This window comes from Galeopterus variegatus, unplaced genomic scaffold (assembly GCF_000696425.1).
Source record: "Galeopterus variegatus unplaced genomic scaffold, G_variegatus-3.0.2 Scaffold228, whole genome shotgun sequence".
Taxonomy (NCBI): domain Eukaryota; kingdom Metazoa; phylum Chordata; class Mammalia; order Dermoptera; family Cynocephalidae; genus Galeopterus; species Galeopterus variegatus.
The window spans coordinates 657,361-682,719 of NW_007726339.1; the positions used below are offsets into that span (position 1 = coordinate 657,361).

Genomic DNA, 25,359 nt, shown 5'->3' on the forward strand with positions numbered 1-25,359 from the left:
GCAAATATGATCATGCCACACCCTTAAATTTTTTTTTTTGGCGGCTGGCCGGTATGTGGATCTGAACCCTTGACCTTGGTGTTACATTGCTAAAATTCTTGTGTCTTCCCATTGCTCACAGAACGTCCTAGTTCCTTCACAAGGCCCTGCTTGCCTTTTCACAAGCCAGTGAATTTCTTCCATTTTCTTCTCTTCCATTTTGTATAACGGATCGTTTTTCGTTCTTGCCACTTTTTCATACACCGTTTCCTCCACCTGGAACAATGTTCCCTGACTCAGAGATTTAACTCTTTCCTAACTTTCATATTTCAATATATAGTTCCTCTCCCCTCCTCCCACCCTACTCAGACTCCGAGCTCTTCTAAGGCAGAGATGTGTCTGGCTTGCTCCCCCAAATTTCTCTTATGTGCCCAGGACAGAGCCTCGCACAACGCTGGGAGGAAAGAAACCCCCCAGGGCTGTGCAGTCCGAGCAGTCACTCGGGCTCCTCTTTTCGGAGGGCTTTAGGGGCTCAAGCTCGGGCATTTTCAAAGTCAGGGCCGTTCCAGCGGCGGCGTTCCTTCTCGAGGGTGAAGGCCATCCCTACGCCCGCACAGGGGACAGTCCGGGCCGCTCCACACAGGCGCGAGGGGCTCTGCGAATTGCAGTCGCCTGACCCTTCGTCTCGCGGCGCTGCGGGGGCGGTACAAGCATTCTGGTTATTATAGTTAACTAGGGTCAGATCTTGGACTCAAGCTCCCACTCCGCACTCGATTCTGGGACGTGCGTCTGTCTGAGGCTGGCGGTCTTTGTCTCAGCGCTGTGGCCATGGGGCATGCTGGGAGTTGTAGTAGGGGAGGAAATCCCTTCGTCTCACCTGCGGGGGCCGCGGTAGCTTCTGGGAAGTGTAGTTGTCGAGGCGAAGGTCTTTGTTTCCGCGCTGCGGACAGGTTGGGCGTGGCCGTGGGACATGCTGGGAACTGTAGTAGGGGACTAAATCTCTTCCTTTCACCTGCGGGGGCCGCGGTATGTTCTGGGAAGTGTAGTCTGAGGCCCACGGGTTTCGTCTAGGCGCTGTGGCCATGGGGCACACTGGGAGTTGTAGTAGCGGAGGAAATCTCTTCCTCTGGGGCCGCGGTAGTTTCTGGGAAGTGTAGTTGTCTGAGGCCGGCGGCCTGGTCGAGGGGGAGGGGTTCGGTCCCTAAGGCGCCGGAAGGCGCAGTTCCCGCTACGTCCCCAGCGGGGTCCTCGGGGGCGGAGCCGAGAGTCTGGCCTGCGTCGGGCCTGAGGCATGTGAAGTGGCCCGCCTTGCAGGTGCCGTGAGCCCCGCCGGGTGGCTCGGGCGGTGACGCTGTCCGGAGCCGGGGGACGCTTCGTCAACAGGGCCAAAAGCACAGAGGAAACGCGCCGTCCTGTGACGACTGTTAAGTGAGGAGGTGCTGGGGGCGCAGGTCCGGTTCACGGTACCCGGAGGCCTCCCTGCGAGCGGGGTCCCCAGCCGACTCACGGGCGCCCGGGCACTCTGGGCTCCGTGAATGTGTGGCGGGCGGGGGCGACGGGAATGCCAGCTGGGGGCCCGGTGACTCGGGCACGGCCCAGCTGGCCTGTTCACTCACAGCTCCTTTATTTCTCTGCCAGTTCTGCCACTTTCCACTTTCCTGGTCTCCTCTTGAGCCATGTCTCAGGTAAGCTGATGTTTCCTCTTTTCTTCCTGAAGTGCAGCCGTGTTTTTCAGGACTTGGGGACCCAGGCCCTTTCTCTTGAAACTACCTGTGCGGCAGGACCCAGGACCCTGCCCCCTATTCCTCCTCTTCAGCTGCTTGTATTTAAACAGCAGTAAAAAGAGTTGACAGGAAGCTATCCAGACGCGGGCGGGGTTTCTGTCTGGCAGGCACGTTTTCGAGTGAGAGGGTATGGTGACAGCTGTTACACTGTTTCCTTTTTAATCCCAGTATTAGGATGGGGAGTGCTTTACTTTACGTTACTTGCTGCAGCTATTCTTCATTCATCTATTCAACATATTTTTACTGAGAATCTACTCTCACCATCTATATGGGTAGTTCTCTGCTGATCCCTGGACCAGCAGTATCAGCATCACATGAAAACTTAATAGAAATGAATATTTTTGAGTCTCACCCCAAACCTTCTGAATCAGAAATTCTGGAGCTGTGGCCCCAGTAGTCTGTGTTTTAACAGACCCTCCAAGTGATTTTTTTTTTTTTTTAAGATGACCGGTAAGGGGATCTTAACCTTTGACTTGGTGTTGTCAGCACCACGCTCACCCAGTGAGCAAACCGGCCATCCCTATATGGGATCCGAACCCGTGGCTTTGGTGTTACCAGCACCGCACTCTCCCGAGTGAGTGAGCCACGGGTAGGCCTTCCTCCAAGTAATTCTAATGCATAACCCATCCCATGTCTTGGGGCTGCAGCAGTGAGCAAAACAAAATTTCTGAACTCACAGAACTCATTTTTTAGGCACGATATTAAGTTTTTTCATTTTTTTTTTTTTTCTTTTTTAGCAAGAAGCACTGGTTATTTTTATTTTGGCTGGGGCTAAATGTGTGACTGGTTATTGTGTTTCACAGTGGAACGGATAACAGGGTCAGCTATTCCAAATTAGTCCCTCTGTTTTCAGTTCCACTTCTGTGTCCTCCCTTTTGTCACACTTGTCTCTAAATCCAGAGGCTCTCCAAGTTTTGCTGGGGAATCCAGTTTCCACCTCTGCAGACCTTTACTCTAGAAAACAGCTTCCTTTACAAGTCAACGATTTTTTTAAAAAATCACTTTTTCTTTTTTAACTTTAAAACTGTATAACAAAACTCTGCCATATATCTGGGTCTGCTACTAGTTTGGGACCTTTTAAATTCTCATTCATGCCTTATTATGTGGATCACTGAAGTGGTGCAGAAGTAGGCTGCAAAGCAGGGGCTTATTATTCCCCGTAATCCTGAGGGAAAGAGCTTTAGGTTCTGTCTTGGTAGGTATTACATTCCCTTCCTGGGAGGTCCATGTACTTTATTGCTTATATCTTCCTTGTTCTTTGACACTGCTAAAATTGTCACTGAGTTTCACAGCTATTTCTTTGGATTGGGGACCACTGTGACAAACTTGAGCAAATGCCCCATCCGAAGGGTGCTGCTTCTTACCTGCTATAGTCAGTTATAACCATAAAGAAATCCTAGCCGAATCATATTAAAATAGACTGGTATTAAGGAAAACATACGTTGCTTATTTAGCAAAAAGGAATAGTCTTCATTATTCATTAAGTGTTAAAAGACTTTAAGAATTTTTACAACCAAAGCAAGAAATTCATGTTGTTCACGTGTATAATCCCTTATCTTGAACAAAATTGTAAATTATCTCAGGACTTAGTTCTTTCTCCTTTTCTCCAATTGTACAAAACAAAAGAGCTAGGTTCTTATATAAGTACTCAGAATTCTGACATCTTCCATTGTCATTACTTATTTTTTTTAATTTTTTTATTTTATCAATATATAATGTAGTTGATTTTCGTGTCCCTTTACCGATTTCTCCCTCCCCACTCTCTCCCCCCCTCCCACCCACCAACATCATATCTGTTCACTTAACGAGTTCAAGGAATTGTGATTGTTGCGTTGTCACTACTTATACACATGGTCTACCCTCCACAGTGAGACTCATTTCACTCCTTGATAAGCACCTTTGGGGGCAGGGGTGCTGGTTGTGCAGATATCTGTATGTCATTTCAGGGGTCAGTGACATTCAGAGATGTGGCCATAGACTTCTCCCAGGAGGAGTGGAAATGGCTTCAGCCGGCTCAAAGAGATTTGTACAGATGTGTAATGTTGGAGAATTATGGCCATCTGGTCTCACTGGGTAGGTATTCTTCCTCATCTCCCTCAAGTTAGAATTTGATCTTTAGGATGGCTGTTGTCAATCTTTTTTTTTTTTTTAAAGTTAGTTTTTAAGATGGGAATTGTAACTTCACCTAATCTTTAGACATTTTTCACACTTATATCTCACACTTTTTTTAAACCTATGTAATAGGTTTAAAATAGTAGTAAATATTTTTAATATTTAAAATAGTAGTAAATAGGTTTAAAATAGGCCACAAAATAGTAGTAAACTATATACTAAGTGGTATAGCTCACTGTGGAGTGAGGTCTTTATTCTCCCAAATAGCGAGAGTTGGTAAAGTTTACTAAAAGCTTCCTTTTTGGTAGCCTGACGTTTCTTTTAATGGCCTCTCTTTTCCTAGGATTCAAGGACTGATTTTGAATTTATTTCATTTTCTACAATCAGGTCTTTCCATTTCTAAGCCAGATGTGGTTTCTTTATTGGAGCAAGGGAAAGAGCCCTGGCTGGGGAAAGGAGATGTGAGATCAGATCTGTTTTCAGGTAAGTGAGTTAGAAGCTGGTAGGGAACATTTTTAAAATAACAACCCAACTAGTCAATGAGAAAGCAATACTTTTTTATATGTTGGTTGGAAATTTTTCCCTTAAAGATACCAGAGATGTGGAAATTATGAAGTCTTGCCCACAGCTCCACAGGGGACCACTTCATACCCAATTCTCATCTTATACTTTCCCCGCTTCCTCACAGATAGATGTGTTCCTTCTTTCCATTGTTAGCTTTGTCTGCTCTCTGAATTTCTTTCTTTTTGGTTTTTCATCCTTTTTTTCTTCAAATTGTCATATATTTTTATTGCCTAACAACAACAACTATATATATATAATTATATATATATTATATATAGTTATAGATACAGTAGTCTGTTCCATGTAATCATCCTGGAATGATTAATTTATTACTCTGATTAATTGATGATGTATTCATATATTCTCACAATATTTACTGATATTTTAATCTTGTCAAGACTTTCTATTAAGTGCTACTTAGGTAATAACTATCAAGGAATTTATGGCTTACTGAAATGTGTCTGTAAATAACTTGCATTAGAGATCCTCAAATTAGCAATTAAGCGGTGAGAGAAAAGGAATTTCCAGTTGGTGTTTTAGACCTGGATAATTTTTTTTTTTAAAGATGACCGGTAAGGGGATCTCAACCCTTGGCTTGGTGTTGTCAGCACCACGCTCAGCCAGTGAGCCAACCGGCCATCCCTATATAGGATCCGAACCTGTGGCCTTGGTGTTATCAGCACCGCACTCTACCGAGTGAGCCACGGGCCGGCCTTAGACCTGGATAATTTTGACAGGGACAGTAATAGAAACATAAAAGACAGAAAATGTTCAGTTTTGGAAAAAAGGTGTATCACAGGAGCCCCAAATCCGAAAGGGCATTTGCGTAGTGTTCCCCTATTCCAAAGAACTCACCCTGGCCAACAGGTAGAGACATTGATTTATTAGACTTACAGGAAGTGCTGATGGTGGCTGGTCAGCTAGAAATCTGCCCTGCCATGGGGTACATACCACAGTTATATAGTGAACAGATCAAAGAAGAGGTGTAAATCATTTGCATGTTTCTGTGTAAACCCTCACCTGACTCAGAGTTCTCAGGAGATCTGGCTGAATAGATAAATTAACCCCTCCTGGCACCAGGGTAGTTAACATCAGTGTTCTAACTCCATTTACATGCTAATTCATTTACTCAGGGCTCCTGCTTCCTACTGTCTATCATTTGTCTCAAAGGAGACTTGCCTTTCCTTGGGTAAAATACCTTGGCCAGGGGTAGTTTCCCAAGGGGAGGGGGATCTCTGGTATGCACGGGGACGGGGGATAGGTCTATGTCCCACATTTACTTTACATAAGGTGATAAATTAGTTTGAGATGTTTGGTGTGAGTAGAGAATAGTATTTCAAGTGACAATGTGCAACAAGCTATTGGAATATACAGGGGTCTTCAAAAAGTTCATGAAGGATTTGTATTATCTTTTAATTTCATTTTTCCACAAACTTTTTGAAGTACCTTTGTATCTTAGAAAAAAATTCAGGTTAGAGATGTAGATGCAGGAATCTTATATTAAGCAGAAATTGAAGCCATAATATTGAAGAGAATTGCTCTGAAAGCTTTCTTCACCTCTAATTGACAATGGAATTACTTGTGAAATTCTTAAAAATAACTATGGCCATGCCCCCACCTTGAAGATGAAAGATCTATGGAGCCTAAATATGTGTATTTATGAAAAGATCTGTAAGTTCTATAATTGATCCTGAAGGAAATGTCTAATGGAGGTACACTGACCTTTTTTCCCATTGAGAGAAAAGGAGGAATATATACATTTAGAAAGCAGCAGCTTAGGAGGACTAATGAGGGAACAGGAATAGGTACCATGAAAACTGAGCTCTAGCTTTAAGGAGAGTGGTGGTAGTCTCACTTGCTATAGAGACCTTTGGGAGGATGTAAAGAAGGATTTGGAAAGAAGGTACTGATGAGGGCTGAAGTCATGAGTCAAGTGCAGGGAGACTTCATTTGAGTTAACAGCACTGCCAGATCCTGAGAGCTTTCTATGTGCTCATTACTGTCCCCCAGCAAAGGTCATCTCTCTACTTTTATGGTAGTAACTTCCTTGGTTTTCTTTATAGTTTCATCAGCTGTTTGCATCTGTTTTCTACAGTTTAGGTTTGTATGTTTGTGAATATTATACAGAAGGATTCATAATATATTATGTTGTGATTTGCTTCTCTTTCAAAAATATTTTTTTGAAGATTTATGCATTTTGTTTGCTGCTCTAGTAGTGTGTTTCATCGTATGAGTAAATATACCACAATTCATCCATTCCACTTCTGAGGGCTTCTTGGGTTGTATATTAGTCCATTTCTGTTGTTTATAACAAAGTACCTGAAACTGGGTAATTTATAAGGAAATGAAATTTACTTTTTTCAGTTTTAGAGGCTGGGAAGTCTAAGGTCCACAGAACATATCTGGTGATGGCCGCCTTCTGGATGGGAACTCTGCAGGGTCCAAAGGCAACACAGGGTATCACATGGCAAGAATGGCAAAAGCAAGATAGCTAACCTCACTTGCTTTCCTTGGAGTAATGCACTGTCATGGATGGGTGTGGACTGGTGGCTTTATAAGGAGCACGAGAGAGCTCTTGTGAGGTTCTTCCCATGTGATACCCTGTGTCACCACAGGACCCTGTAGAGAGTTTCACCCAGAAGAAGGCGCTCACCAGATGCGCCCTCTGGACTGTGGACTCTCCTGCCTCCAAAACTGTAAATAAGTTTAATTTCTTCAGGAATTACCCAGTTTCAGGTATTCTATTATAAACAACAGTAACAGACTAATACAGATTGTTTGCAACGTAAAGATATTGCAAGCAGTTTTGATGTTGTACCTGTATCCTGGCACAAGTTTCTCTGTGATATATATCTGGGACTGGAATTGCTGGATTAGAGGATAATGACAAAATGTTTTTCAAAGTGCTTTTACTGACTCATTCCCACAAACACACTAAGTAAATTCCTGTTAGTCATCACAGTTTTCCCTATCAGAAGATGCACAGTGGTAGGTCATGGTTTGTTGAGCACCTTTTCATATGAATATTGACATTCAAACCCTTGACCTTGGTGTTATAACACTGCGCTCTAGGCCAACTCTACTAACCAGCCAACTGATACAAATCCTTCGTTAATTACATGCACTGTAAAATCTTCTTTCAGTGTGGCTTACTTTTTCCCTTCTCTCTCTTGATGAACAGAAATTTTTAATTTTAGTGTAGTCAGACTTATCAGTCTTTTCCTTTAAGGCTAGTATTTTTTTTTGGCCTGTTTAAGAAATCTTTCCTTACTAAGAGTTGATTAAAACATTTTCCTATATTTTCTTTTTAAAAATGCTACTCCTGGGCCGGCCCGGTGGCGCACTGCTACAGTGCGCTGCTTGGGAGCGCGGTGGCGCTCCCGCCAAGGGTTCGGATCCCACATACAGACCGGTTCCCGCTCACTGGCTGAGCGAGGTGTGGGTGCAACACCGAGGGTTGCGATCCCGTTGCTGGTCCCGGTCCGGTACGGGCGCGACACTGAGGGTTGCGATCCGTTGCCAGACACGAAAAAAAAAAAAAATGCTACTCCTTTTGCCATTGAGATTTAGATTCATGGTTCACTTTGAATTTATTTTGTGTATCATGTGAATTGGTGGTCAACTTTGATATCTTCTCTATGGAGATCCAGTTATCATGGTAACATTTGTTGACACGTCTGTGCATTTGCTTACTGTTTTGACATAAGTTAAATGTCAATTTTTGTGTTAGTATGTTTCTGGGTTTTCTGTTGTTTTTTCTATCTTTGCCCAAATCTATACAGCCTTATTTATAGATTTAATAATGGTTACCATTTTACTGTATTTGGCTCACCTTTGCCCCCCTTTTTTTGCACCATTGTTTAAACAGGGCTACCATTTAAGAGTTGTTGTCTCAACCTAGTGTAGACCTAATCAATACCTGAACTATGGAGGTGTCCTGTGGGTAGAGTGAAGTAGACAGACAGATAAAAAATTAAGGAGGTAGATTCAAAAGGACTTGGTGATTGACTAGATGATAGTCATGAAGAAGACTGAGGAATAATGGTTGCCATCACTTTTTGTTGGTATTATCTCCTAAGAAAAGAAGGAAGAACAAGTTTGGAAGGGAGGGAACAATTATATCAGTTTGAGACTTGTTGAGTTTTGAGTCTCTGTGGACACTTGAGTGTAAATCCAGTAGGCAATTGAGTATCATATTCTGGAGCTTGAGAAAGGTATCAGTGCTTTTCAAATTTTAGTCTGCAAAAGAGTCATTTGGAGAAGCTTCAAATACATATCACTAGGCCCTACGTCAGAAATTCTAAGTTATTAGGTTTGGGACGGAGCCCAAGAATTTGCTACCAAGATGATACTGAGCTAAAGTAGACATTTTGGAGTTATCTGCACAACTTCTTAAAAGTTTGAATTTTCCTTGTAAAATCCCTGTATTCCTATTGTCAAGTTTATTCTTAAGCATCTCTCCCCAATTTCTCTTCTAACAAGATATATTGCTTCTGTATAGAAATGCTAGTAAATCTGGGCCGGCCCATGGCTCACTCGGTAGAGTGCGGTGCTGATAACACCAAGGCTACGGGTTCGGATCCTATATAGGGATGGCCGGTTTGCTCACTGGCTGAGCGTGGTGCTGACAACACCAAGCCAAGGGTTGAGATCCCCTTACCGGTCATCTTTAAAAAAAAAAAAAAAGAAAAGAAATGCTAGTAAATCTGTATATTTATAATCTCTTAATTTTTATTATGAAAATAAAAATAATCTTTTCTAGATTGATTTTTTTCCCATAAAAATACTGTAATGATTTTTCTTTAATTAATAAACTTTACTTTTTGAAATGAAGCTTTAGGTTCACAACAAAATTGAGTGGAAAGTACAGAGCATTCCCATATACCTGTCCCCACACGTGCACAACTGCCCTCACTATTGATGTCCTGCACTACAGTGGTATATTTGTTATAGTGGAACCTATACTGACACAATATCACCCAAAACACATAGTTTACTCTTAGAGTAATAGATCCATAGGGTTCACTCTTGGTGTCATACATATTATGGCTTTGGATAAATGTGCAATGACATATATCCACCACTGCAGTATCACACAGAATAGTTGTACTGTCTTAAAATCCTCTGTGTTCTGTCTGTTCATCCCCCTGCCCCAAGCCCTGGCAACCACTGATCTTTCTCTTGTTGCCATAGTTTTGCCTTTTCCAGAATGTCAGAATTGGAATCATATAGTATGTAGCCTTTTCAGAATGGCTTCTTTCACTTAGTAATATGCATTTAAGTTTCCTCCATGTCTTTTCATGGCTTGATAGCTCCTTTTTTTTTGGTGGCTGGCTGGTTTGGTGATCTGAACCCATAACCTTGGTATTACAATGCTGTGCTCTAACCAACTGAGCTAACCAGCAAGCCAATAGTTCATTTCTTTTTAGCGCTGAATAATATTCCATAATACCAGATGTACCAGTTTATTTATCCATTTACCTACTGAAGGATATCTTGGTTACTTCCAAAGTTTAGATAATTATGAATAAAACTACTGTAAACATCGGTGTGCAGGTTTTTGTATGGATGTAAGTTTTCATTTCATTTGGGTAAATACCAAGGAGTGTGATTGCTGGATCATATGCTAAGAATATGTTTAGTTTTGTAAGAAATTGTCAAACTGGTGGCAGACTGGTACAGGAATTGAACCCTAGACCTTGATGTAATCAGCACCATGTGCTAACCAAATGAACTAACTGGCCAGCCCCTTGATGACAGTTCTTTATCAGATGTGTCTTTTGTAGATATTTTCTACCAGTCTGTGGCTTGTCTTCTCATTCTCTTTTGCAGATCAGAAGTTTCTAATTTTAAGGAAGACCAGCGTATCAATTATTTCTTTCATGGATTATGTCTTTGGTACCTAAAAAGTCATCACCACACTCAAAGTCGTCTAGGTTTTCTCCTATGTTATCTTCCAGGAGGTTTATGGTTTAGTATTTTTCATTTAGGTCTATGACCCATTTTGAGTTATTTTTTGTGAAGGATATAAAGTCTCACTTTTTTTCATGTGGATGTCCAGCAACACTTGTGAAAAGACTGTCATTGCTCCACTGTGTTGCCTTTGTTCCTTTGTCAAAGATCAGTTGACTGTATTTATGTTGGTTATTTATGGGCTCTTTATTGTATTCCATTGATCTATTTTTCTATTGTTTCATTTCACTAATATCACACTGGCTTGGTTACTGTAGGTTACTTACTGTCTTGAAGTCAAGTAGTATTAGTCCTCTTTGTTCATTTCCTTGAATTTTTTTTTTTTTTTTAAAGATGACAGGTAAGGGGATCTTAACCCTTGACTTGGTGTTGTCATCACCATGCTCAGCCAGTGAGCAAACCGGCCATCCCTATATGGGATCCGAACCCGGGGCCTTGGTGTTATCAGCACCGCACTCTACCGAGTGAGCCACGGGCCGGCCCCATTTCCTTGAATATTGTGTTGGCTGTTCTGGGTGTTTTGACTCTCCATATAAACTTTGGAATCAATTTGGCAGTATCTATAAAAAAACTTGCTGGGATTCTGATGGGGATTGTGCTGAGTCTATGGATCAATTTGGGAAGAACTGACATCTTGACAATGTTGAGTCTTTCTGCCCATGAACAGGGAATATCTATTTATTTAGTCCTTTGATATCTTTCATCAGCCTTTTGTAGTTTTCTTCATATAGATCTTGTACATATTTGTTAGACATATGAGGGACATTGTTGATAGAAAGATTCATATTATCTTTTAATTTTTTCCATGAACTTTTTGAAGTACTCCCATATACCTAAGTATTTCATCTTTTTGGGTGCTGATATAAGTGGTTGTGTTTTTAATTTCAAATCCCACTTGCCCATTGCTGGTATATACAAAAGTGATTGACTTCTGTATATTAATCTAGTATCTTGCAACTGGTATAATTGCTTATTAATTCCAGGAGTTTTTTAGTTGGTTGTTTTGGATTCTCTGAGTACATGATCATGTCATCTGTGAACAGTTTTATTTCTTTTTTCTTTCTTTTTTTTCCTTTTTGTCTTTTTTACTGACCGGTAACAGGATTGCAACCCTTGGTGTCACGCCCGTACCGGGGACCGGCAACGGGATCGCAACCCTCGGTGTTGCGCCCGCACCGCGCTCAGCCAGTGAGCGGGAACCGGTCTCCACATGGGATCCGAACTCTCAGCGGGAGCGCCGCAGCGCTCCCAAGCGGCGCACTCTCCAGTGCGCCACTGGGCCGGCCCCAACAGTTTTATTTCTTCCTTCGTAATCTTTACATCTTTTATTTCCCTTTCTTGTCTTATTGCATTAGGTAGGACTTCCAGTCTGATGTTGAAAAGCAGTGGTGAGGGGGACATCCTTGCCTTGTTCCTAATTTAACAGGAAAACTTTGAGTTTCTCACTATTAAATATGATGTTAGCTATAGAGTTTTGTAGATTTCTTTATCAAGTTAATGGAGTTTGCTTTTATTCCTGTTTTGCTGAGAGTTTTTATCATGAATGCTTTTTCTTCATCTATTGATATTATTCTTTAGCCTTTTGTAGTAATGGATAACATTAATCAATTTTCAAATGCTGAACCAGCCCTGCATATCTGGGATATATTCCACTTGGTCATTGAGTATAATTCTTTTTATACATTGTTGGGTTTGATTTGCTAATATTTGGTTGGGAATTTTTACATTTATGTTCATGAGAGATACTGGTCTGTAGTTTTTTTCTTTAAATGTCTTTGGTTTTGGTATTACACTGATGCTGGCCTCATAGAATGAGATAGGAAGTAGTCCTGCTTCTGTCTTCTGAAAGAGATTATAGAGAATTAGTATAATTTATTCCTTAAATGTTTGGTAGAATATACACCAGTGAACTCATTGGGACCTGGTGCTTTCTGTTTTGGAAAGTTAGTAGTTATTCATTTGATTTTTTAAATAGGTACAGGCCTATTTGGATTGTCTATTTCTTGTATGCATTTTGGCAATTTGTGTCTTTCATGGAATTGGCCCATAGGTTATCAAATCTGTGGACATAGAGTTGTCCATAGTGTTCCTTTTTCATCCTTTTTATGTCTATGGGATCTGCAGTGACGTCCTCTCTTTCATTGCTGGTATTAGTAATTTGTAACATCTCTTTTTCTTAGTTAGCCTGGCTAGATTTGGTTTTCTCTGTTGATACCATTTTCAATTTCATTGTTTTCTGCTAATTTGCTCTTTTTCTACTTTCCTAAGATAGAAGCTAGATGATTGATTTGAAATCTTTTTTTCTTCTAATATGTTCATTCAATGCTATACATATCCCTCCCTCTAAGCACTGCTTTTGCTGCACCCCAGAAGTTTTGATAAATTTTATTTTCATTTTCATTTAGTTCAAAATACTTTTAAATTTCTCTTGAGATTTTTTCTTTGAGCTATGTATTATTTATAAGTATGATGTTCAATATCCAAGTATTTTGGGATTTTCCAATTTCTGTTATTGATTTCTACTTTAATTCTATTGTGCCCTGAGAACACACACACTGTATGATTTCTGTTCTTTTGAATTTGTTAAGGTGTATTTTATGGTACATCCCAGAATGTGGTCTGTCTTGGTGAATGTTCCACATGAGCCTGAGAAGAATGTGTAATCTATTGTTGGATGAAGTAGGTCATAGATATTGATTACATACAGTTGACGGATGGTGCTGTTGAGTTTAACTATGACCTTATTGATTTTTTTTTTTTTTTGTCTTTTTGTCTTTTTCCGTGTCCGGCAACGGATCGCAACCCTCAGTGTCGCCCCCGCACCGGACCGGGGACTGGCAACGGGATCGCAACCCTCGGTGTTGCTCCTGCGCCTCGCTCAGCCAGTGAGCGGGAACCGGTCCGCATGTGGGATCCGAACCCTTGGGCGGGAGCGCCGCCGCGCTTCCCAAGCGGCGCACTATCCAGTGCGCCACCGGGCCGGCCCCGACCTTATTGATTTTCTGTCTGCTGGATCTGTCCATTTCTGATAGAGGGGTGTTGCAGTCTCCAACTATAATAGTGAATTAATGTATTTCTCCTTTCAGTTCTACCAGTTTTTGCCTTACATATTTTGAGGCTCTGTTATTAGGTGCATGTGCACTAAGGATTGTTATGTGCTCTTGGAGTACTGACTCCTTTGTGATTATGCAATACCCTTTTCTATCCCTGATAAATTTCCTTGCTCTGAAGTCTGCTATGTCTGAAATTTATATAGCTACTCCTGCTTTCTGTTGATTAGTGTTAGCATGATATATTTTTCTCCATTCATTTACTTTTAATCTATATGTGTCTTCATATTTAAAGTGGGTTTCTCATAGACATCATATAGTTGGGTCTTATTTTTTGATCCACTCTGACAGTGTCTTTTAAAATTGGTGTAGACTGTTGACATTTAAAGTGATTACTTATGTACACTTGGATTAATATCCACCATATTTGTTACTACATATTACTAATTATGTTACATATTTGTTACACCATATTTGTTTTCCACTCATTGCCCTTGTCCTTTGATCCTATTTTGGTCTTCCTCTCTTTCATGATTTTAATTGAACATTTTATATGATTTCACTTTCTCTTCTTTCTTAGCATATTGATTATACTTTTTTTAGTGTTTGCCTTAGAGTTTGCAATATACATTTACAATAATCCAAGTTCACTTTCAAATAGTACTATACCATTTTATGTGTAGTGCAAGAATGTTATAAAAAATATTTCTAATTTTTCCCTCCAGTTCCTTGTATCATTGTTGTCATTCATTTCACTTACATATAAATTATAATCATCAAATAACTTATTTTAAACAAACTGTTATTTGTTAGGTGAATTAAGAATAAGAAAAGTAAGTTTTTTTTTGGTTTTGTTTTCTTTTTAAAACTTCCACTTATTCCTTATCTAATGCTCTTCTATTCTTTATGTAGATCCAAGGTTCTGACTTACATCATTTTCCATCTCTCTGAAGATATTTTCCATCTCTCTGAAGAACTTCTTTCAACATTTCTTGCAAGGCCACTCCTTGCTTTCATGATTTCTGAGAAGTCCAATGTACAGTAGTTCCTTCCCCCTTATCCATAGGGAATATGTTCCAAGACCCCTAGTGGATACCTGAACTGGTGGATAGTATCGAAACTTATTGCTGTCAGTCAGAACACATTTCTCTTCATGTCTTCCACCCATAAATTTAATGCCTTTCGCATCTTAACTAAGCACTTATTACATACTATGGCTGTAATATTTGCAGTTTGAGGTGCAACAGCAAAACCAGCACAGATTTTTCTCCATCTTTACAATTTCATGGATAGAAGATTCATTCTTACTACAGATCTTAGCAACCTCAGCATATGATTTTTTTCTTTCCTTATTGAGAACTTTCACCTTTTCAATTATCAGAAGCACTTTATGCCTTCTCTTTCGCATATCCAAATCACCAGCATCACTACTCTTCACTACTAAGGGTTACTTGAACATAAACACTGGAGTACCATGACAGTTGATCTGATAACTGAGGTGGCCACTGTATTAGTCCATTTCTGTTATAACAAAATACACAGAACTGGGTAATTTATAAGAAAATGAAATTTATTGCTTACAGTTTCAGAGGCTAGGAAGTCCAAAGTCCAGGGAACACATCTGGTTAAGGCTTTCTTTGGTGGTGACTTCTGCAACAGCAGGGTATCACAATGTGAAAATGGTATAGGAGAGTGAAAAAAACTCTGTGTGTTTTCCTCTTAAAGCTCTCAGAATCACTCTCATGACCACCATTTTTAATCCATTCACCACAGCATGGGCCTACAATCGAATCACCTCTTCAAGGCCCTGCCTTTCAATTGCCATATTAAGATTTCCCAGCCTGTTAACACTATCACAGTGGGGGGTCAAGTTGTGGGGGCACACTCAGTCCAAGGCAGCCACTATATGACTAATAGGTCAGTAGTGTATCCAGCATGGAGATGCTGGATAAAGGGATGATTCACATTCCAGGTGGCACAGAGCAGAATGGCATGAGATTTCATCACCCTACTCATGAAATGGTCAGAGCATATTTTTCTTTCTCTCATCATGGCTTTTTCTGCCTTCATGCACTCCGTTGGTCTCTCCTCCTCTTCCCCTGAGTTCTAGTGGCCCCAGCTTGGCTGTTGTTGCTTTTTTACATTTGTAAATTGGTTGATTTGTGGGAGAGAGTTACGCTTGGGACCATTTATTCTGCCATCTTGACCAGAACCCTGTAATGATTTTTAAAAATCTTCCTTTCCATAGTTTCCTTTCTTCCTATATTCATACTACATTAAGTACTTCCTAAATGATCTCAAATAACACTAGTGATAGAGGATATTTGTTTTTTTCTTAAGGATAATTACATCTAGAAATTTTGCTTTATTGCTGGTGTATCAAAGGAATCCTTTATTATATTAAGAATGAATGCTTTTATCTTTCTAGACTTTTCATAAGTACTGAGTTTCATCAAATCCATTTGGTATCTACCAAAAAGAATATGTGCATAAAAGGTGATAGGGAGAGGTTAGGTGACTCTGAGGAAGTGAAGGGAGCAAGAGATATATAATTAGCATTCTACTTTAATATCTTGAGCCTGGTTTCCTGGTTTTCTTGGTTGTTTTTTTCCTCTCACTCATCTGGGAAATCATATGGCAAATACTATACTAAATCTGTGCAGTTAACTCCACCAGTTTTTTCTAGTATCATTAAATGTCCAGGTTCACTTGGTGTATGTCTATTCCCAGCTGTTTTCCCTGATGAAGCATTTCTAGATGAAGCCTTTCTTCATCTGTTGCAATGGATTTTTATATCTCATCTCTAATCTTTTATAGTGTTTACCCTAAATATAACAAACTTACTCTTGTGTCTTGTATTATTAACTACTGTTTTCTTCTGTGTTTTCTGTCTCCCTATTTATATTCTCAGCTTCTGAAGAGAATTACTCAGTTTATATCCCGGGGCTTTTACTCAGGTACTCAATAGGTGTGGAATTGGTTTATAGAAGAGGGTGGAAAGGAATTTAAGATTTTTCCCTTTACTGAGGTCATTATTTTAATAGCTATTTCACTGCCTCCCCTAGTCTAATCTTTCGTGTATGTTTGTGTGCCTACCATAAACATAGATCTTGATTCATTACTAAGATAGGTATTAAAGAAGTATGAGGTCTATGTACTTCTCCCTAAAAGCTTAGAGTGATTATAAGAAATCACATTCCCACCAAAACAAAGTAAGTGTCAAAGTGTGTTTTAGAGAAAAATGAATTTTTAAATGTTATTGGGAAATAATTTTAAACTTACAGAAAAGTTGCAAGAATAGTATAAAAAATACTCATATGTCCTTTACTCTCATTCACCTTTGCTAAAATTTTGCCCCATTTGTCTTATGATTTGGTATGTGATTTTTTTCTTCCGAAACATTTGAGAATAAATTGTATATGTCATGGCCTTTTACCCCTACATACTTAAGTGTATATTTCCTAAGAATAAGGATTAAAAACAAACAAAAAAACCCCACTTCATATTAATATAGAATTCTGTTCCAAATAAAAAATGGTAAAGTCCCTTCCTAAAATTCAGCCTGGAGAAACTGAGGGCCTGTATGTCTGTCAAAGATATTTCATGGAAAGACACTTGTACCAAAGGTGAGCTTCATATCAGTTCAGAAGGTAGGTAGAGTGGGGATCATAGAGAATAATTTTCAGAGAAACCTTCCCCCCCATTTAGAATAAGTTACTGTAAGATGTTCCAAACGCACTAAGCAAACAATCTGATATCTTTGTGGGGCCTGAGGAACACTTGCAGTGTGTTTATTAGCAGCAGTATGAAATTGCCATTTTCAGATATTTCTGGCAGTATATACAGTTTAAACAGAGGTGAGGAAGACTAATAATTACCTACCCCTCACAATTACTTATCATCCTGATGTTCTATTTTTCCCTCTCTTTCAGTTACTTATATTTAATCTTTCTCCTAATCCACCCACATTTCTCCTATCTAATCTCTTCTGAATTTTTGTGCATACTGCTCAGGTTTCACAGACATATATGACAGCTAGAAAAGCCATGCAATTGAAAATATTTTTTTTCTCAATTTAATTCTCACTAAAAAAGGGAGGAATGGTTTTTTATTTAATATGTAAAAAAAAAGAAACATTTGCTTTGTTTTTGGTACTTTTCAGTTTCAGAGTCAGATGGTGAGATCAAAGAGTTTTCTCCAAAAAACGTCTTTTATGAAGATGACACATCCCAGTATTTGATAATGGAAAGAATCTTAAACCAAGGCCCTGCGTATTCCAGTTTTAAAGGAGGCTGGAAATGTGAGGATGATAATGAAATGCTCCAAGGAAATCAGGGACATATTAGGCAAGTGACAGTCTCTCATCAAGAAGCCCTGGCTCAACATATGAGTATCAAAACTGTTGAGAGGCCCTATGGATGCCATGAATGTGGAAAAACTTTCAGTCGGCGCTTTTCCCTTGTATTACATCAGAGAACTCATACTGGAGAGAAACCATATGTATGTAAGGAATGTGGCAAAACCTTTAGCCAGATCTCAAACCTTGTGAAACATCAGATGATACATACTGGAAAGAAACCCCATGAGTGTAAGGACTGTAATAAAACATTCAGTTACCTTTCATTTCTCATTGAACACCAGAGAACACATACTGGAGAGAAACCTTATGAATGTACTGAGTGTGGAAAGGCCTTTAGTCGTGCCTCAAACCTCACTCGACATCAGAGAATTCACATAGGAAAGAAACAGTATATATGCAGGAAATGTGGGAAAGCTTTTAGCAGTGGCTCAGAACTCATTCGCCATCAGATTACACATACTGGAGAGAAACCTTATGAATGTGTTGAATGTGGGAAGGCATTTCGCCGTTCCTCACACCTTACTCGACATCAGAGCATCCATACAACCAAAACTCCCTATGAATGTAATGAATGTAGGAAAGCTTTCCGTTGCCACTCATTCCTTATTAAGCATCAGAGAATTCATGCTGGGGAAAAGCTATATGAATGTGATGAATGTGGTAAAGTTTTCACTTGGCATGCATCCCTTATTCAACATATGAAAATTCATACTGGAGAGAAACCTTATGCATGTGCTGAATGTGACAAAGCCTTCAGTCGGAGCTTTTCACTCATTCTACATCAGATAACTCATACTGGGGAGAAACCTTATGTATGTAAGGTATGCAACAAATCCTTCAGCTGGAGCTCAAACCTTGCTAAACATCAGCGAACACACACTCTAGAGAACCCCTATGACTATGAAAATTCATTTAATTACCACTCATTCCTTACTGAACACCAGTGAGTTCACATTACAAACAAAACATAAGAATGTATGGATTTTTTTTTTTTAAGTAATGCCTTACTTTCACTTTAGAGAAGTCTTGGAAAGAAGCCTTATATGAATGTGTTGAATGTGAAGAAATGTGGCCCATATCTTATTCAACATCCTGGAGAAAAATCCTAGGAATATGTGGGAAAGCTATTAATAGCTGCTCATTCCTTTTGCAAGACCAGAAGATGAAATCAATATTGAGAAGATTCTTCTTGGTAATATTGAGAAGACTCATTTGGAAGGATTCTCTCACTGCCTTTGTAAATTCCTATACCAGGAAAGAGTACACATCCAATAGATGTGGGAAAGCTTTTAGTTACGATGTCAGCCCTCATTCTGTATCTTGTCAGCTCAACCAGGACAGAATGCAAGGGTAAGGAATGAGTTTTACAAAGGTGTACTTTGTCTGAAAATCAGACAATTCATACTTAAAACATAAGTGATATAAACAGTGATTTGAGAATACCTTTATTTACCATGCAATTTAATTTTTTTTTTTTTTTGGCAGCTGGCCAGTACAAGGATCCAATCCCTTGACATTGGTGTTATAACACCAATGTCAAGGGTTTGGATCCTTGTACTGGCCAGCTGCCAAAAAAAAAGTGTACTTTGTCTGAAAATCAGACAATTCATACTTAAAACATAAGTGATATAAACAGTGATTTGAGAATACCTTTATTTACCATGCAATTTAATTTTTTTTTTTTTTTTTTTTTTTTTTTGGCAGCTGGCCAGTACAAGGATCCAAACCCTTGACATTGGTGTTATAACACCACAGTACCATGTAATATTTAGAAAACTTTTAAATACTATCGTAGAAGAAAGCAGCTGTATAAATGAGCATAGAATAACTTTCCACAATATTTCAAACATATATTAGAGAATTATGCTGGGTAAAACCTACCACTGAAATGTAGTAAAATCTTAGATTTGTGAGAAGTCATAGTGGATGAAATCAGTGTGGGGAAGGGTTTATTTCAGGGGGAATTGTTTTTTTGTTTTGTTTTGTTTTAAGTGAATTCAGAAAAGAAAGTTGTGAATAAATCTTTTTGTTTATAAATTAATCTTTTACTTGCTGCTTTTTCCACAGAATGTGATTCTGAAAATGTAGCTACTACAAATATCGACATTATTCAAACATAATTATAGAAACATTTTTAGATATCTTATGGTTTTAACTTTGAGACAGAGTTTGAATTTAAGGTTATGGAGACTCAGAATTTATCCTTGAATCTTATTATAGACGTTTCTTAGTCTGAAAGAAATGTAAATAAGACACATCAAGGAAGATGTCAAGGAATTTTTCCTCTTTTGTTCTATTTACAGTGAGAACAGTTCTTTTCTAAGCATATATTTCAAACTGTTTTGGTATTATGAGCTGCCCAGCTGGCAAAGCTCACACCACCAAGGTGAGTTTGCTTTGATCAGGAAAGTAAGCAATTTTATTTTATAGAAAGAGAAATAGAGAATATGAGCAGTGACCTTGTTGAGCATTAATGTGGTGGCTGTATTGAGGGCACATCTGTAGGTGTTATTAGATAAATATCTCATTTCATAAGCCATTTTGTAGAACGTGGAATTCTTTAGAAGAATTTTAGTTCCAATCAAAGAACCTTATTTAGTTTACTAAGAGTTCTAAATGCATTATCAGAAGAGTTGTATTTCCTTAAACCTGCCATTAGATATGCCATTTTTGTATGTACATTTTCAAGCTTCTCAATTTTCCATAATAGTTGTTTAGGAGAGGCTGATTTAGCTTAAAACAATGTACAGTCTGGCTCAAACAGTGATGAGAAGTATGCTTTGATATATATGGCTATCTAGTACTCGTTTGGCTTTCTAAGATGACAGTAGTCTGTATCAGGGTGAATATCAGTTTACCCTGTGCTTTCACTAATATTAGGGAGAACATGGAAAACTATTTATTTAGATTGATATTTTATATAAGGGTATACTGGGTATCTTCCATTTTCTGCTCCAGATCCAAGCTCTTCTTCACTCTCAAGTATGAACTATATCAGAGGTCATCAAACTTCAGCCTGTGGGCCAGGTATTCATTTACATTTTATCTGGCTGCTTACCTGCTACAACAGCAGAGTTGAGTATATTGCCATATTACTATCAAGGCTAAAATATTTAGTATCTAGCCCTTTACAGAAAAAAAAGTTTACTAACCCCTGACTACATCAAACCTTTGCCCTCTAGCTTTTGGTTGAGTGCAGCCAATGCTGAGAACAATTTACTTCAGAGGAAGATGGAGATATCAGACTGGACCCATTATGTGCATTGTGCTCAGCCATCCCTCAGCTTGGGAAAGGCCAGACACTTGCTTTAAGGAATTAAGAAACGCACTGGTGAGGGATGTACCATCATCCTTGAAGAACTCTGTGGTACTTGCTCTCTCTAGGCCATAGATGATGTGAAGAGGTTTTATAATAAAAATAGGATCCCAATTTCAATAGAGATCATGGGATCTTGGCATGGTAGAGGTTGGGTACAATTAGACAAGAGTTCAAGGGATGGAGTGGCTAACAGAGTTTTAACCACATAGTTCTGTGTAATGGCTAAATGATTATGGGATTCCTGGAGATAAAATAGATGTAGGCTACCAAGGTGCTGTTTGATATACGAGGGATCTTCAAAAAATTCATGAAAAGATTTGTATTATCTTTTAATTCTATTTTTCCACATACTTTTTGAAATTCCCTTGTAGATAGGTGGGGAAATTCTGTATCTACTGGGTAGAAACCTAACTAAAATCACTATAGTGAGGATTTACATCCTTGACCCAGCTCCCAGATTGAAGCCAGTTCACAGTCCTAAAGCTTCTCTAGTGAGGGTGAGGCCAGGTCCCTTTGAAGAAAAGTGCTGTAATTCAATACATATGTACAGTGTGAAAAAAACTCTGCCAACCTATATTTCCATACCAAGCTAAAATATCCTTCAGAAATAAAAATGTTCCAGAATAACAAAAATGGAGGTAACTTATGGTAGTGTGCCTACCTATACTGAAAGAAACATTAAAATAAGTTCTTCAGTCAGAATGGGATGATCTTAGAAACTTGGAAATGCACAAAGAAATAACACTGGAGAGGCAAATATGTTGATAAATACAAGTCAGGTGTTGGGAAACTATGTCTCATGGGCCAAATTAGGCCTGTGAACTAAAAATGGTTTTTGTGGTTTTAAATGGCTGCTTAAAAAAAAAAAAAGGCAAAAAAGAATGTGCAACAGAGACTACATATGGCACCTAAAGCCTAAAATACTTACTATCAGGACCTTTACAGAATAAGAATATAAATGAATACTTCAACAATTATTATATCTGGTGGAGTTTAAAATATACATGAAACTGAAAAAGAATGACAATAGCACAAGAGAGGAATGGAGTTAAGAGAGTAAGATTCTACCACAGCACTGGGGCAGTGGTAAAAGTATTTGGCTCTCTTGATCTGGGGTGGGAAATTTATTAAGCTGCACACTTTACTCTATGAATTACCTACCATGCATCATTAAATAAAAGTCTCTACGTCTCCCAAAATGCAGAAAGATAAGGGGATAAAGTAACAGGTACAGTCAATGTTAGTGAAGTAAATATTAGTTGTGGGAGAATGATCCAAATTCCTTATTTTCTTAGAAGGCAACAATCAGGGCCGGCCTGGTGGCGCACTGGAGAGTGCGCCACTTGGGAGCGCGGCAGCACTCCCGCTGAGGGTTTGGATCCCATGTGGAGACCGGTTCCTGCTCACTGGCTGAGCGCGGTGCGGGCGCAACACTGAGGGTTGCGATCCCATTGCCGGTCCCCGGTGCAGGCACAACACTGAGGGTTGCGATCCCGTTGCCAGTCCCCGGTACGGGCGCGACACCGAGGGTTGCGATCCCATTACCGGTCAGTAAAAAAGACAAAAAGGAAAAAAAGAAGGCAACAATCAAATGCTTTAGGGGACTTATACCCACAAACTGAAGCTGGGTTTTTTTTTTTTTTTTTAAGATGACCAGTAAGGGGATCTTAACCCTTAACTTGGTGTTGTTAGCACCACGCTCTCCAAAGTGAGCCAACCAGCCATCCCTATATAGGGATCCAAACCCATGGCCTTGGTGTTATCAGCACCACACTCTCCCAAGTGAGCCACAGGCCTGCCCCTGGGTTAAGTTTTGTTTCTGAGATATGCCCAAAAGAATTTTCAATCATATCTCAAACAGTGTAACTAAGGACAGGAAAATTGTTAAATCTCTCTGATGAGATGGAAGAAATTTCAGAGCACATAAACAGTAAAACTTGCAGACTGGGTATGAGTGAAGAGAGAGTCCACATCCTTAGCAGCACGTTGAAAAGTCTGCCTTTACAGGGTACAACATAAAAAAGGTGGCAAAAACTGTAAAGTAATTGTCTGATATTTTAAGAATTATTTTAAGAATTTTACAAAAAAATTATTTTAAGAAATGCTGTATCATTAATACTCAATCCCACCAGAAGACAATATTATGTAGAAAAAATGGACAATGCATCAAAGTTTTAGAAAATCAGACTCAACGTGAAACTTTGCTGATAGGTGAAAATGTAATTTTATGTGTTTGATATGCATTTCTTAAATCACAGGTAAGCTTAAGTCACAATATATATTAGTCTGTGCATTTCCTTTTTATGCCAACGTAAATGTCTCATGTTGTCTGTTATCTTAAAATAATTTCATGTTAAGGAAATGAGTTTTCTGTCATTCAAATTTCATACATGAACTATTTCAATAGCCTCCTAGTCTCTCAAGATTTTTTATATAATCAGTGTGATCTTTTTGAAACAGTTTCAGTCTCTTATGAAAAATCCCTAAATAGCTCCTCATAGCTCTTCAAACAAAATATAAACTTGTGCCATAGCTGACAAGGTCTTTTATGATCTGGCTGCTGTCTACTTTCCAGTCTGGTTTCACATACTCTTCTCCTTACCCTTTTGCCTAACAATGTTCCAGCTATTTACTTTATGTTTCACAAATATGTCAAATTCCAAATGAGGACTTCTGTTCTTGCTATTTTCTCTACTTAACAAGCTCTTCCTCTGTCCCTCCACATCCCGGTCCTCTGATAACGCCTTCCTTTCCTTCATATTTCAGCTTAAATGTCACCTTCTCATAGAGACCTTTCTTGACTGCCTTATCTAACATAGGTATCCCTATTCTTACCATAGCACCTTATTTGTTTCCTTCATATTTTGAATTTTGCTTAGAGGTCAATTTAGATGAAGTCTAAAGAGTCCATACTCCTCAGCAACACTTTCAAAAAGTTTGCTTTTAAAAGGTAGGAGACAGAAAAGGAGGTTTATAAATATAAAAAACAATTTTATGTTACTTTTAAAAATGGGTAGAATCTACATATCCCACAATAGCCTAAGCAAGCTATTTACTTTACAACTTTGAAGATATTAAAATTATGCTTTTGAAAAATATTTATTAACAAAGAGGTTAACGATGCAATTTTTTAAAAAAATAGACAACTTAGCTGTGTTTACTACATAAATGAGAAAACTCAACAAGAGACAAGTAAAATAAAAAAATTATGACTCAAAAAAACCACTGCTAACATTTTGGTACATATTCTTCCAAGATATTTGCAATGCACACACATATATATACATATTTATAACATACATTTTAACAAAAGCATGGTCATACGCTATTTAAAATTCATAATACATTAAATATATCTCCACCTGTCAGTTGATACAGAATTATATTTTAAATGACTGCATTATGTTCTATTCTATGGACGTAATTTTTAAAAACCAATTAACTATTATTGGAAATTTAGGAATTTTCCAGTTTTTCAGTACAGCACAAAACTAAGATGAATATTGCTACTTATACATGATGATATAGAGTCCTTTTATAAAAGCTCAGAAAAAATTCCTAGGCTAAAGGTTATAAATATTCCAGCTTTGGACACAAACTCCTTTACTGTCCCCAGAAAATTTTTATTCATCTATGCTTCTACCAGTAGCCTAAAGGAATACACTGCTCACTCACCAATTCATTCCTTTTAATATTAGAATACACAATGGAGCAACATATGAACACTGTACAAAAAGTAAATATATGAGGTTGTAGGGGGTGGGGAGTGAGTGGGGTGAGGGAAGAGAGGACGGGGGACTAGGAGAGGGAGAGTATGAATAATTAAGCTGCTGTTCTCTTAACAGTTTTAGTTTCTGTGCACCTGTCATGGTGGAACATCCTGCTATGCTGAGGGTGACTCTAGTGCTTAGAAAAAAGAAATATTGGTTCCATGTAATTTTTGCCTTATATACAATCAATTAAAAACCTAACTCTTGTTTTTAAGTTAAACTTCCACTGGAATATTAAGTAAAAGACAAGATACAACATTTTTTAAATAAAAAAAATTTTTATTTGGCATCTGGCCAGTATGGTATTATCAACCCTGCACTCTGACCAGCTGAGCAAATAAGCCAGCCCTATATACATATATTTTTTTATTGATTTTTTTTTTTTGTGGGGGGGTGGCTGGCCAGTACAGGAACCCAAACAAGGCACAAAAGTTTTTGAAAAACATTG

General features: G+C 38.8%; 1 protein-coding gene across 3 annotated transcripts; it reads left to right on the top strand.

Moving 5' to 3' along the window:
• The first annotated feature begins 1,341 nt into the window (after positions 1-1,341).
• ZNF140 (zinc finger protein 140) lies at positions 1,342-19,335 on the top strand. 3 transcript variants are annotated; one of them, XM_008566187.1, is made up of 5 exons: positions 1,342-1,430; positions 1,618-1,664; positions 3,710-3,836; positions 4,263-4,358; positions 17,625-19,335. In XM_008566187.1, the coding sequence occupies exons 2-5, from the start codon at positions 1,656-1,658 to the stop codon at positions 18,767-18,769; spliced, it is 1,377 nt and encodes a 458-aa protein (XP_008564409.1). In that variant the 5' UTR covers positions 1,342-1,430; positions 1,618-1,655; the 3' UTR covers positions 18,770-19,335. The 3 variants fall into 3 exon arrangements, with proteins under 3 accessions (XP_008564409.1, XP_008564408.1, XP_008564407.1); XM_008566186.1 differs by having other exon boundaries at positions 1,342-1,664; XM_008566185.1 differs by lacking the exons at positions 1,342-1,430; positions 1,618-1,664 and having other exon boundaries at positions 3,698-3,836.
• The last annotated feature ends 6,024 nt before the right edge of the window (positions 19,336-25,359 follow it).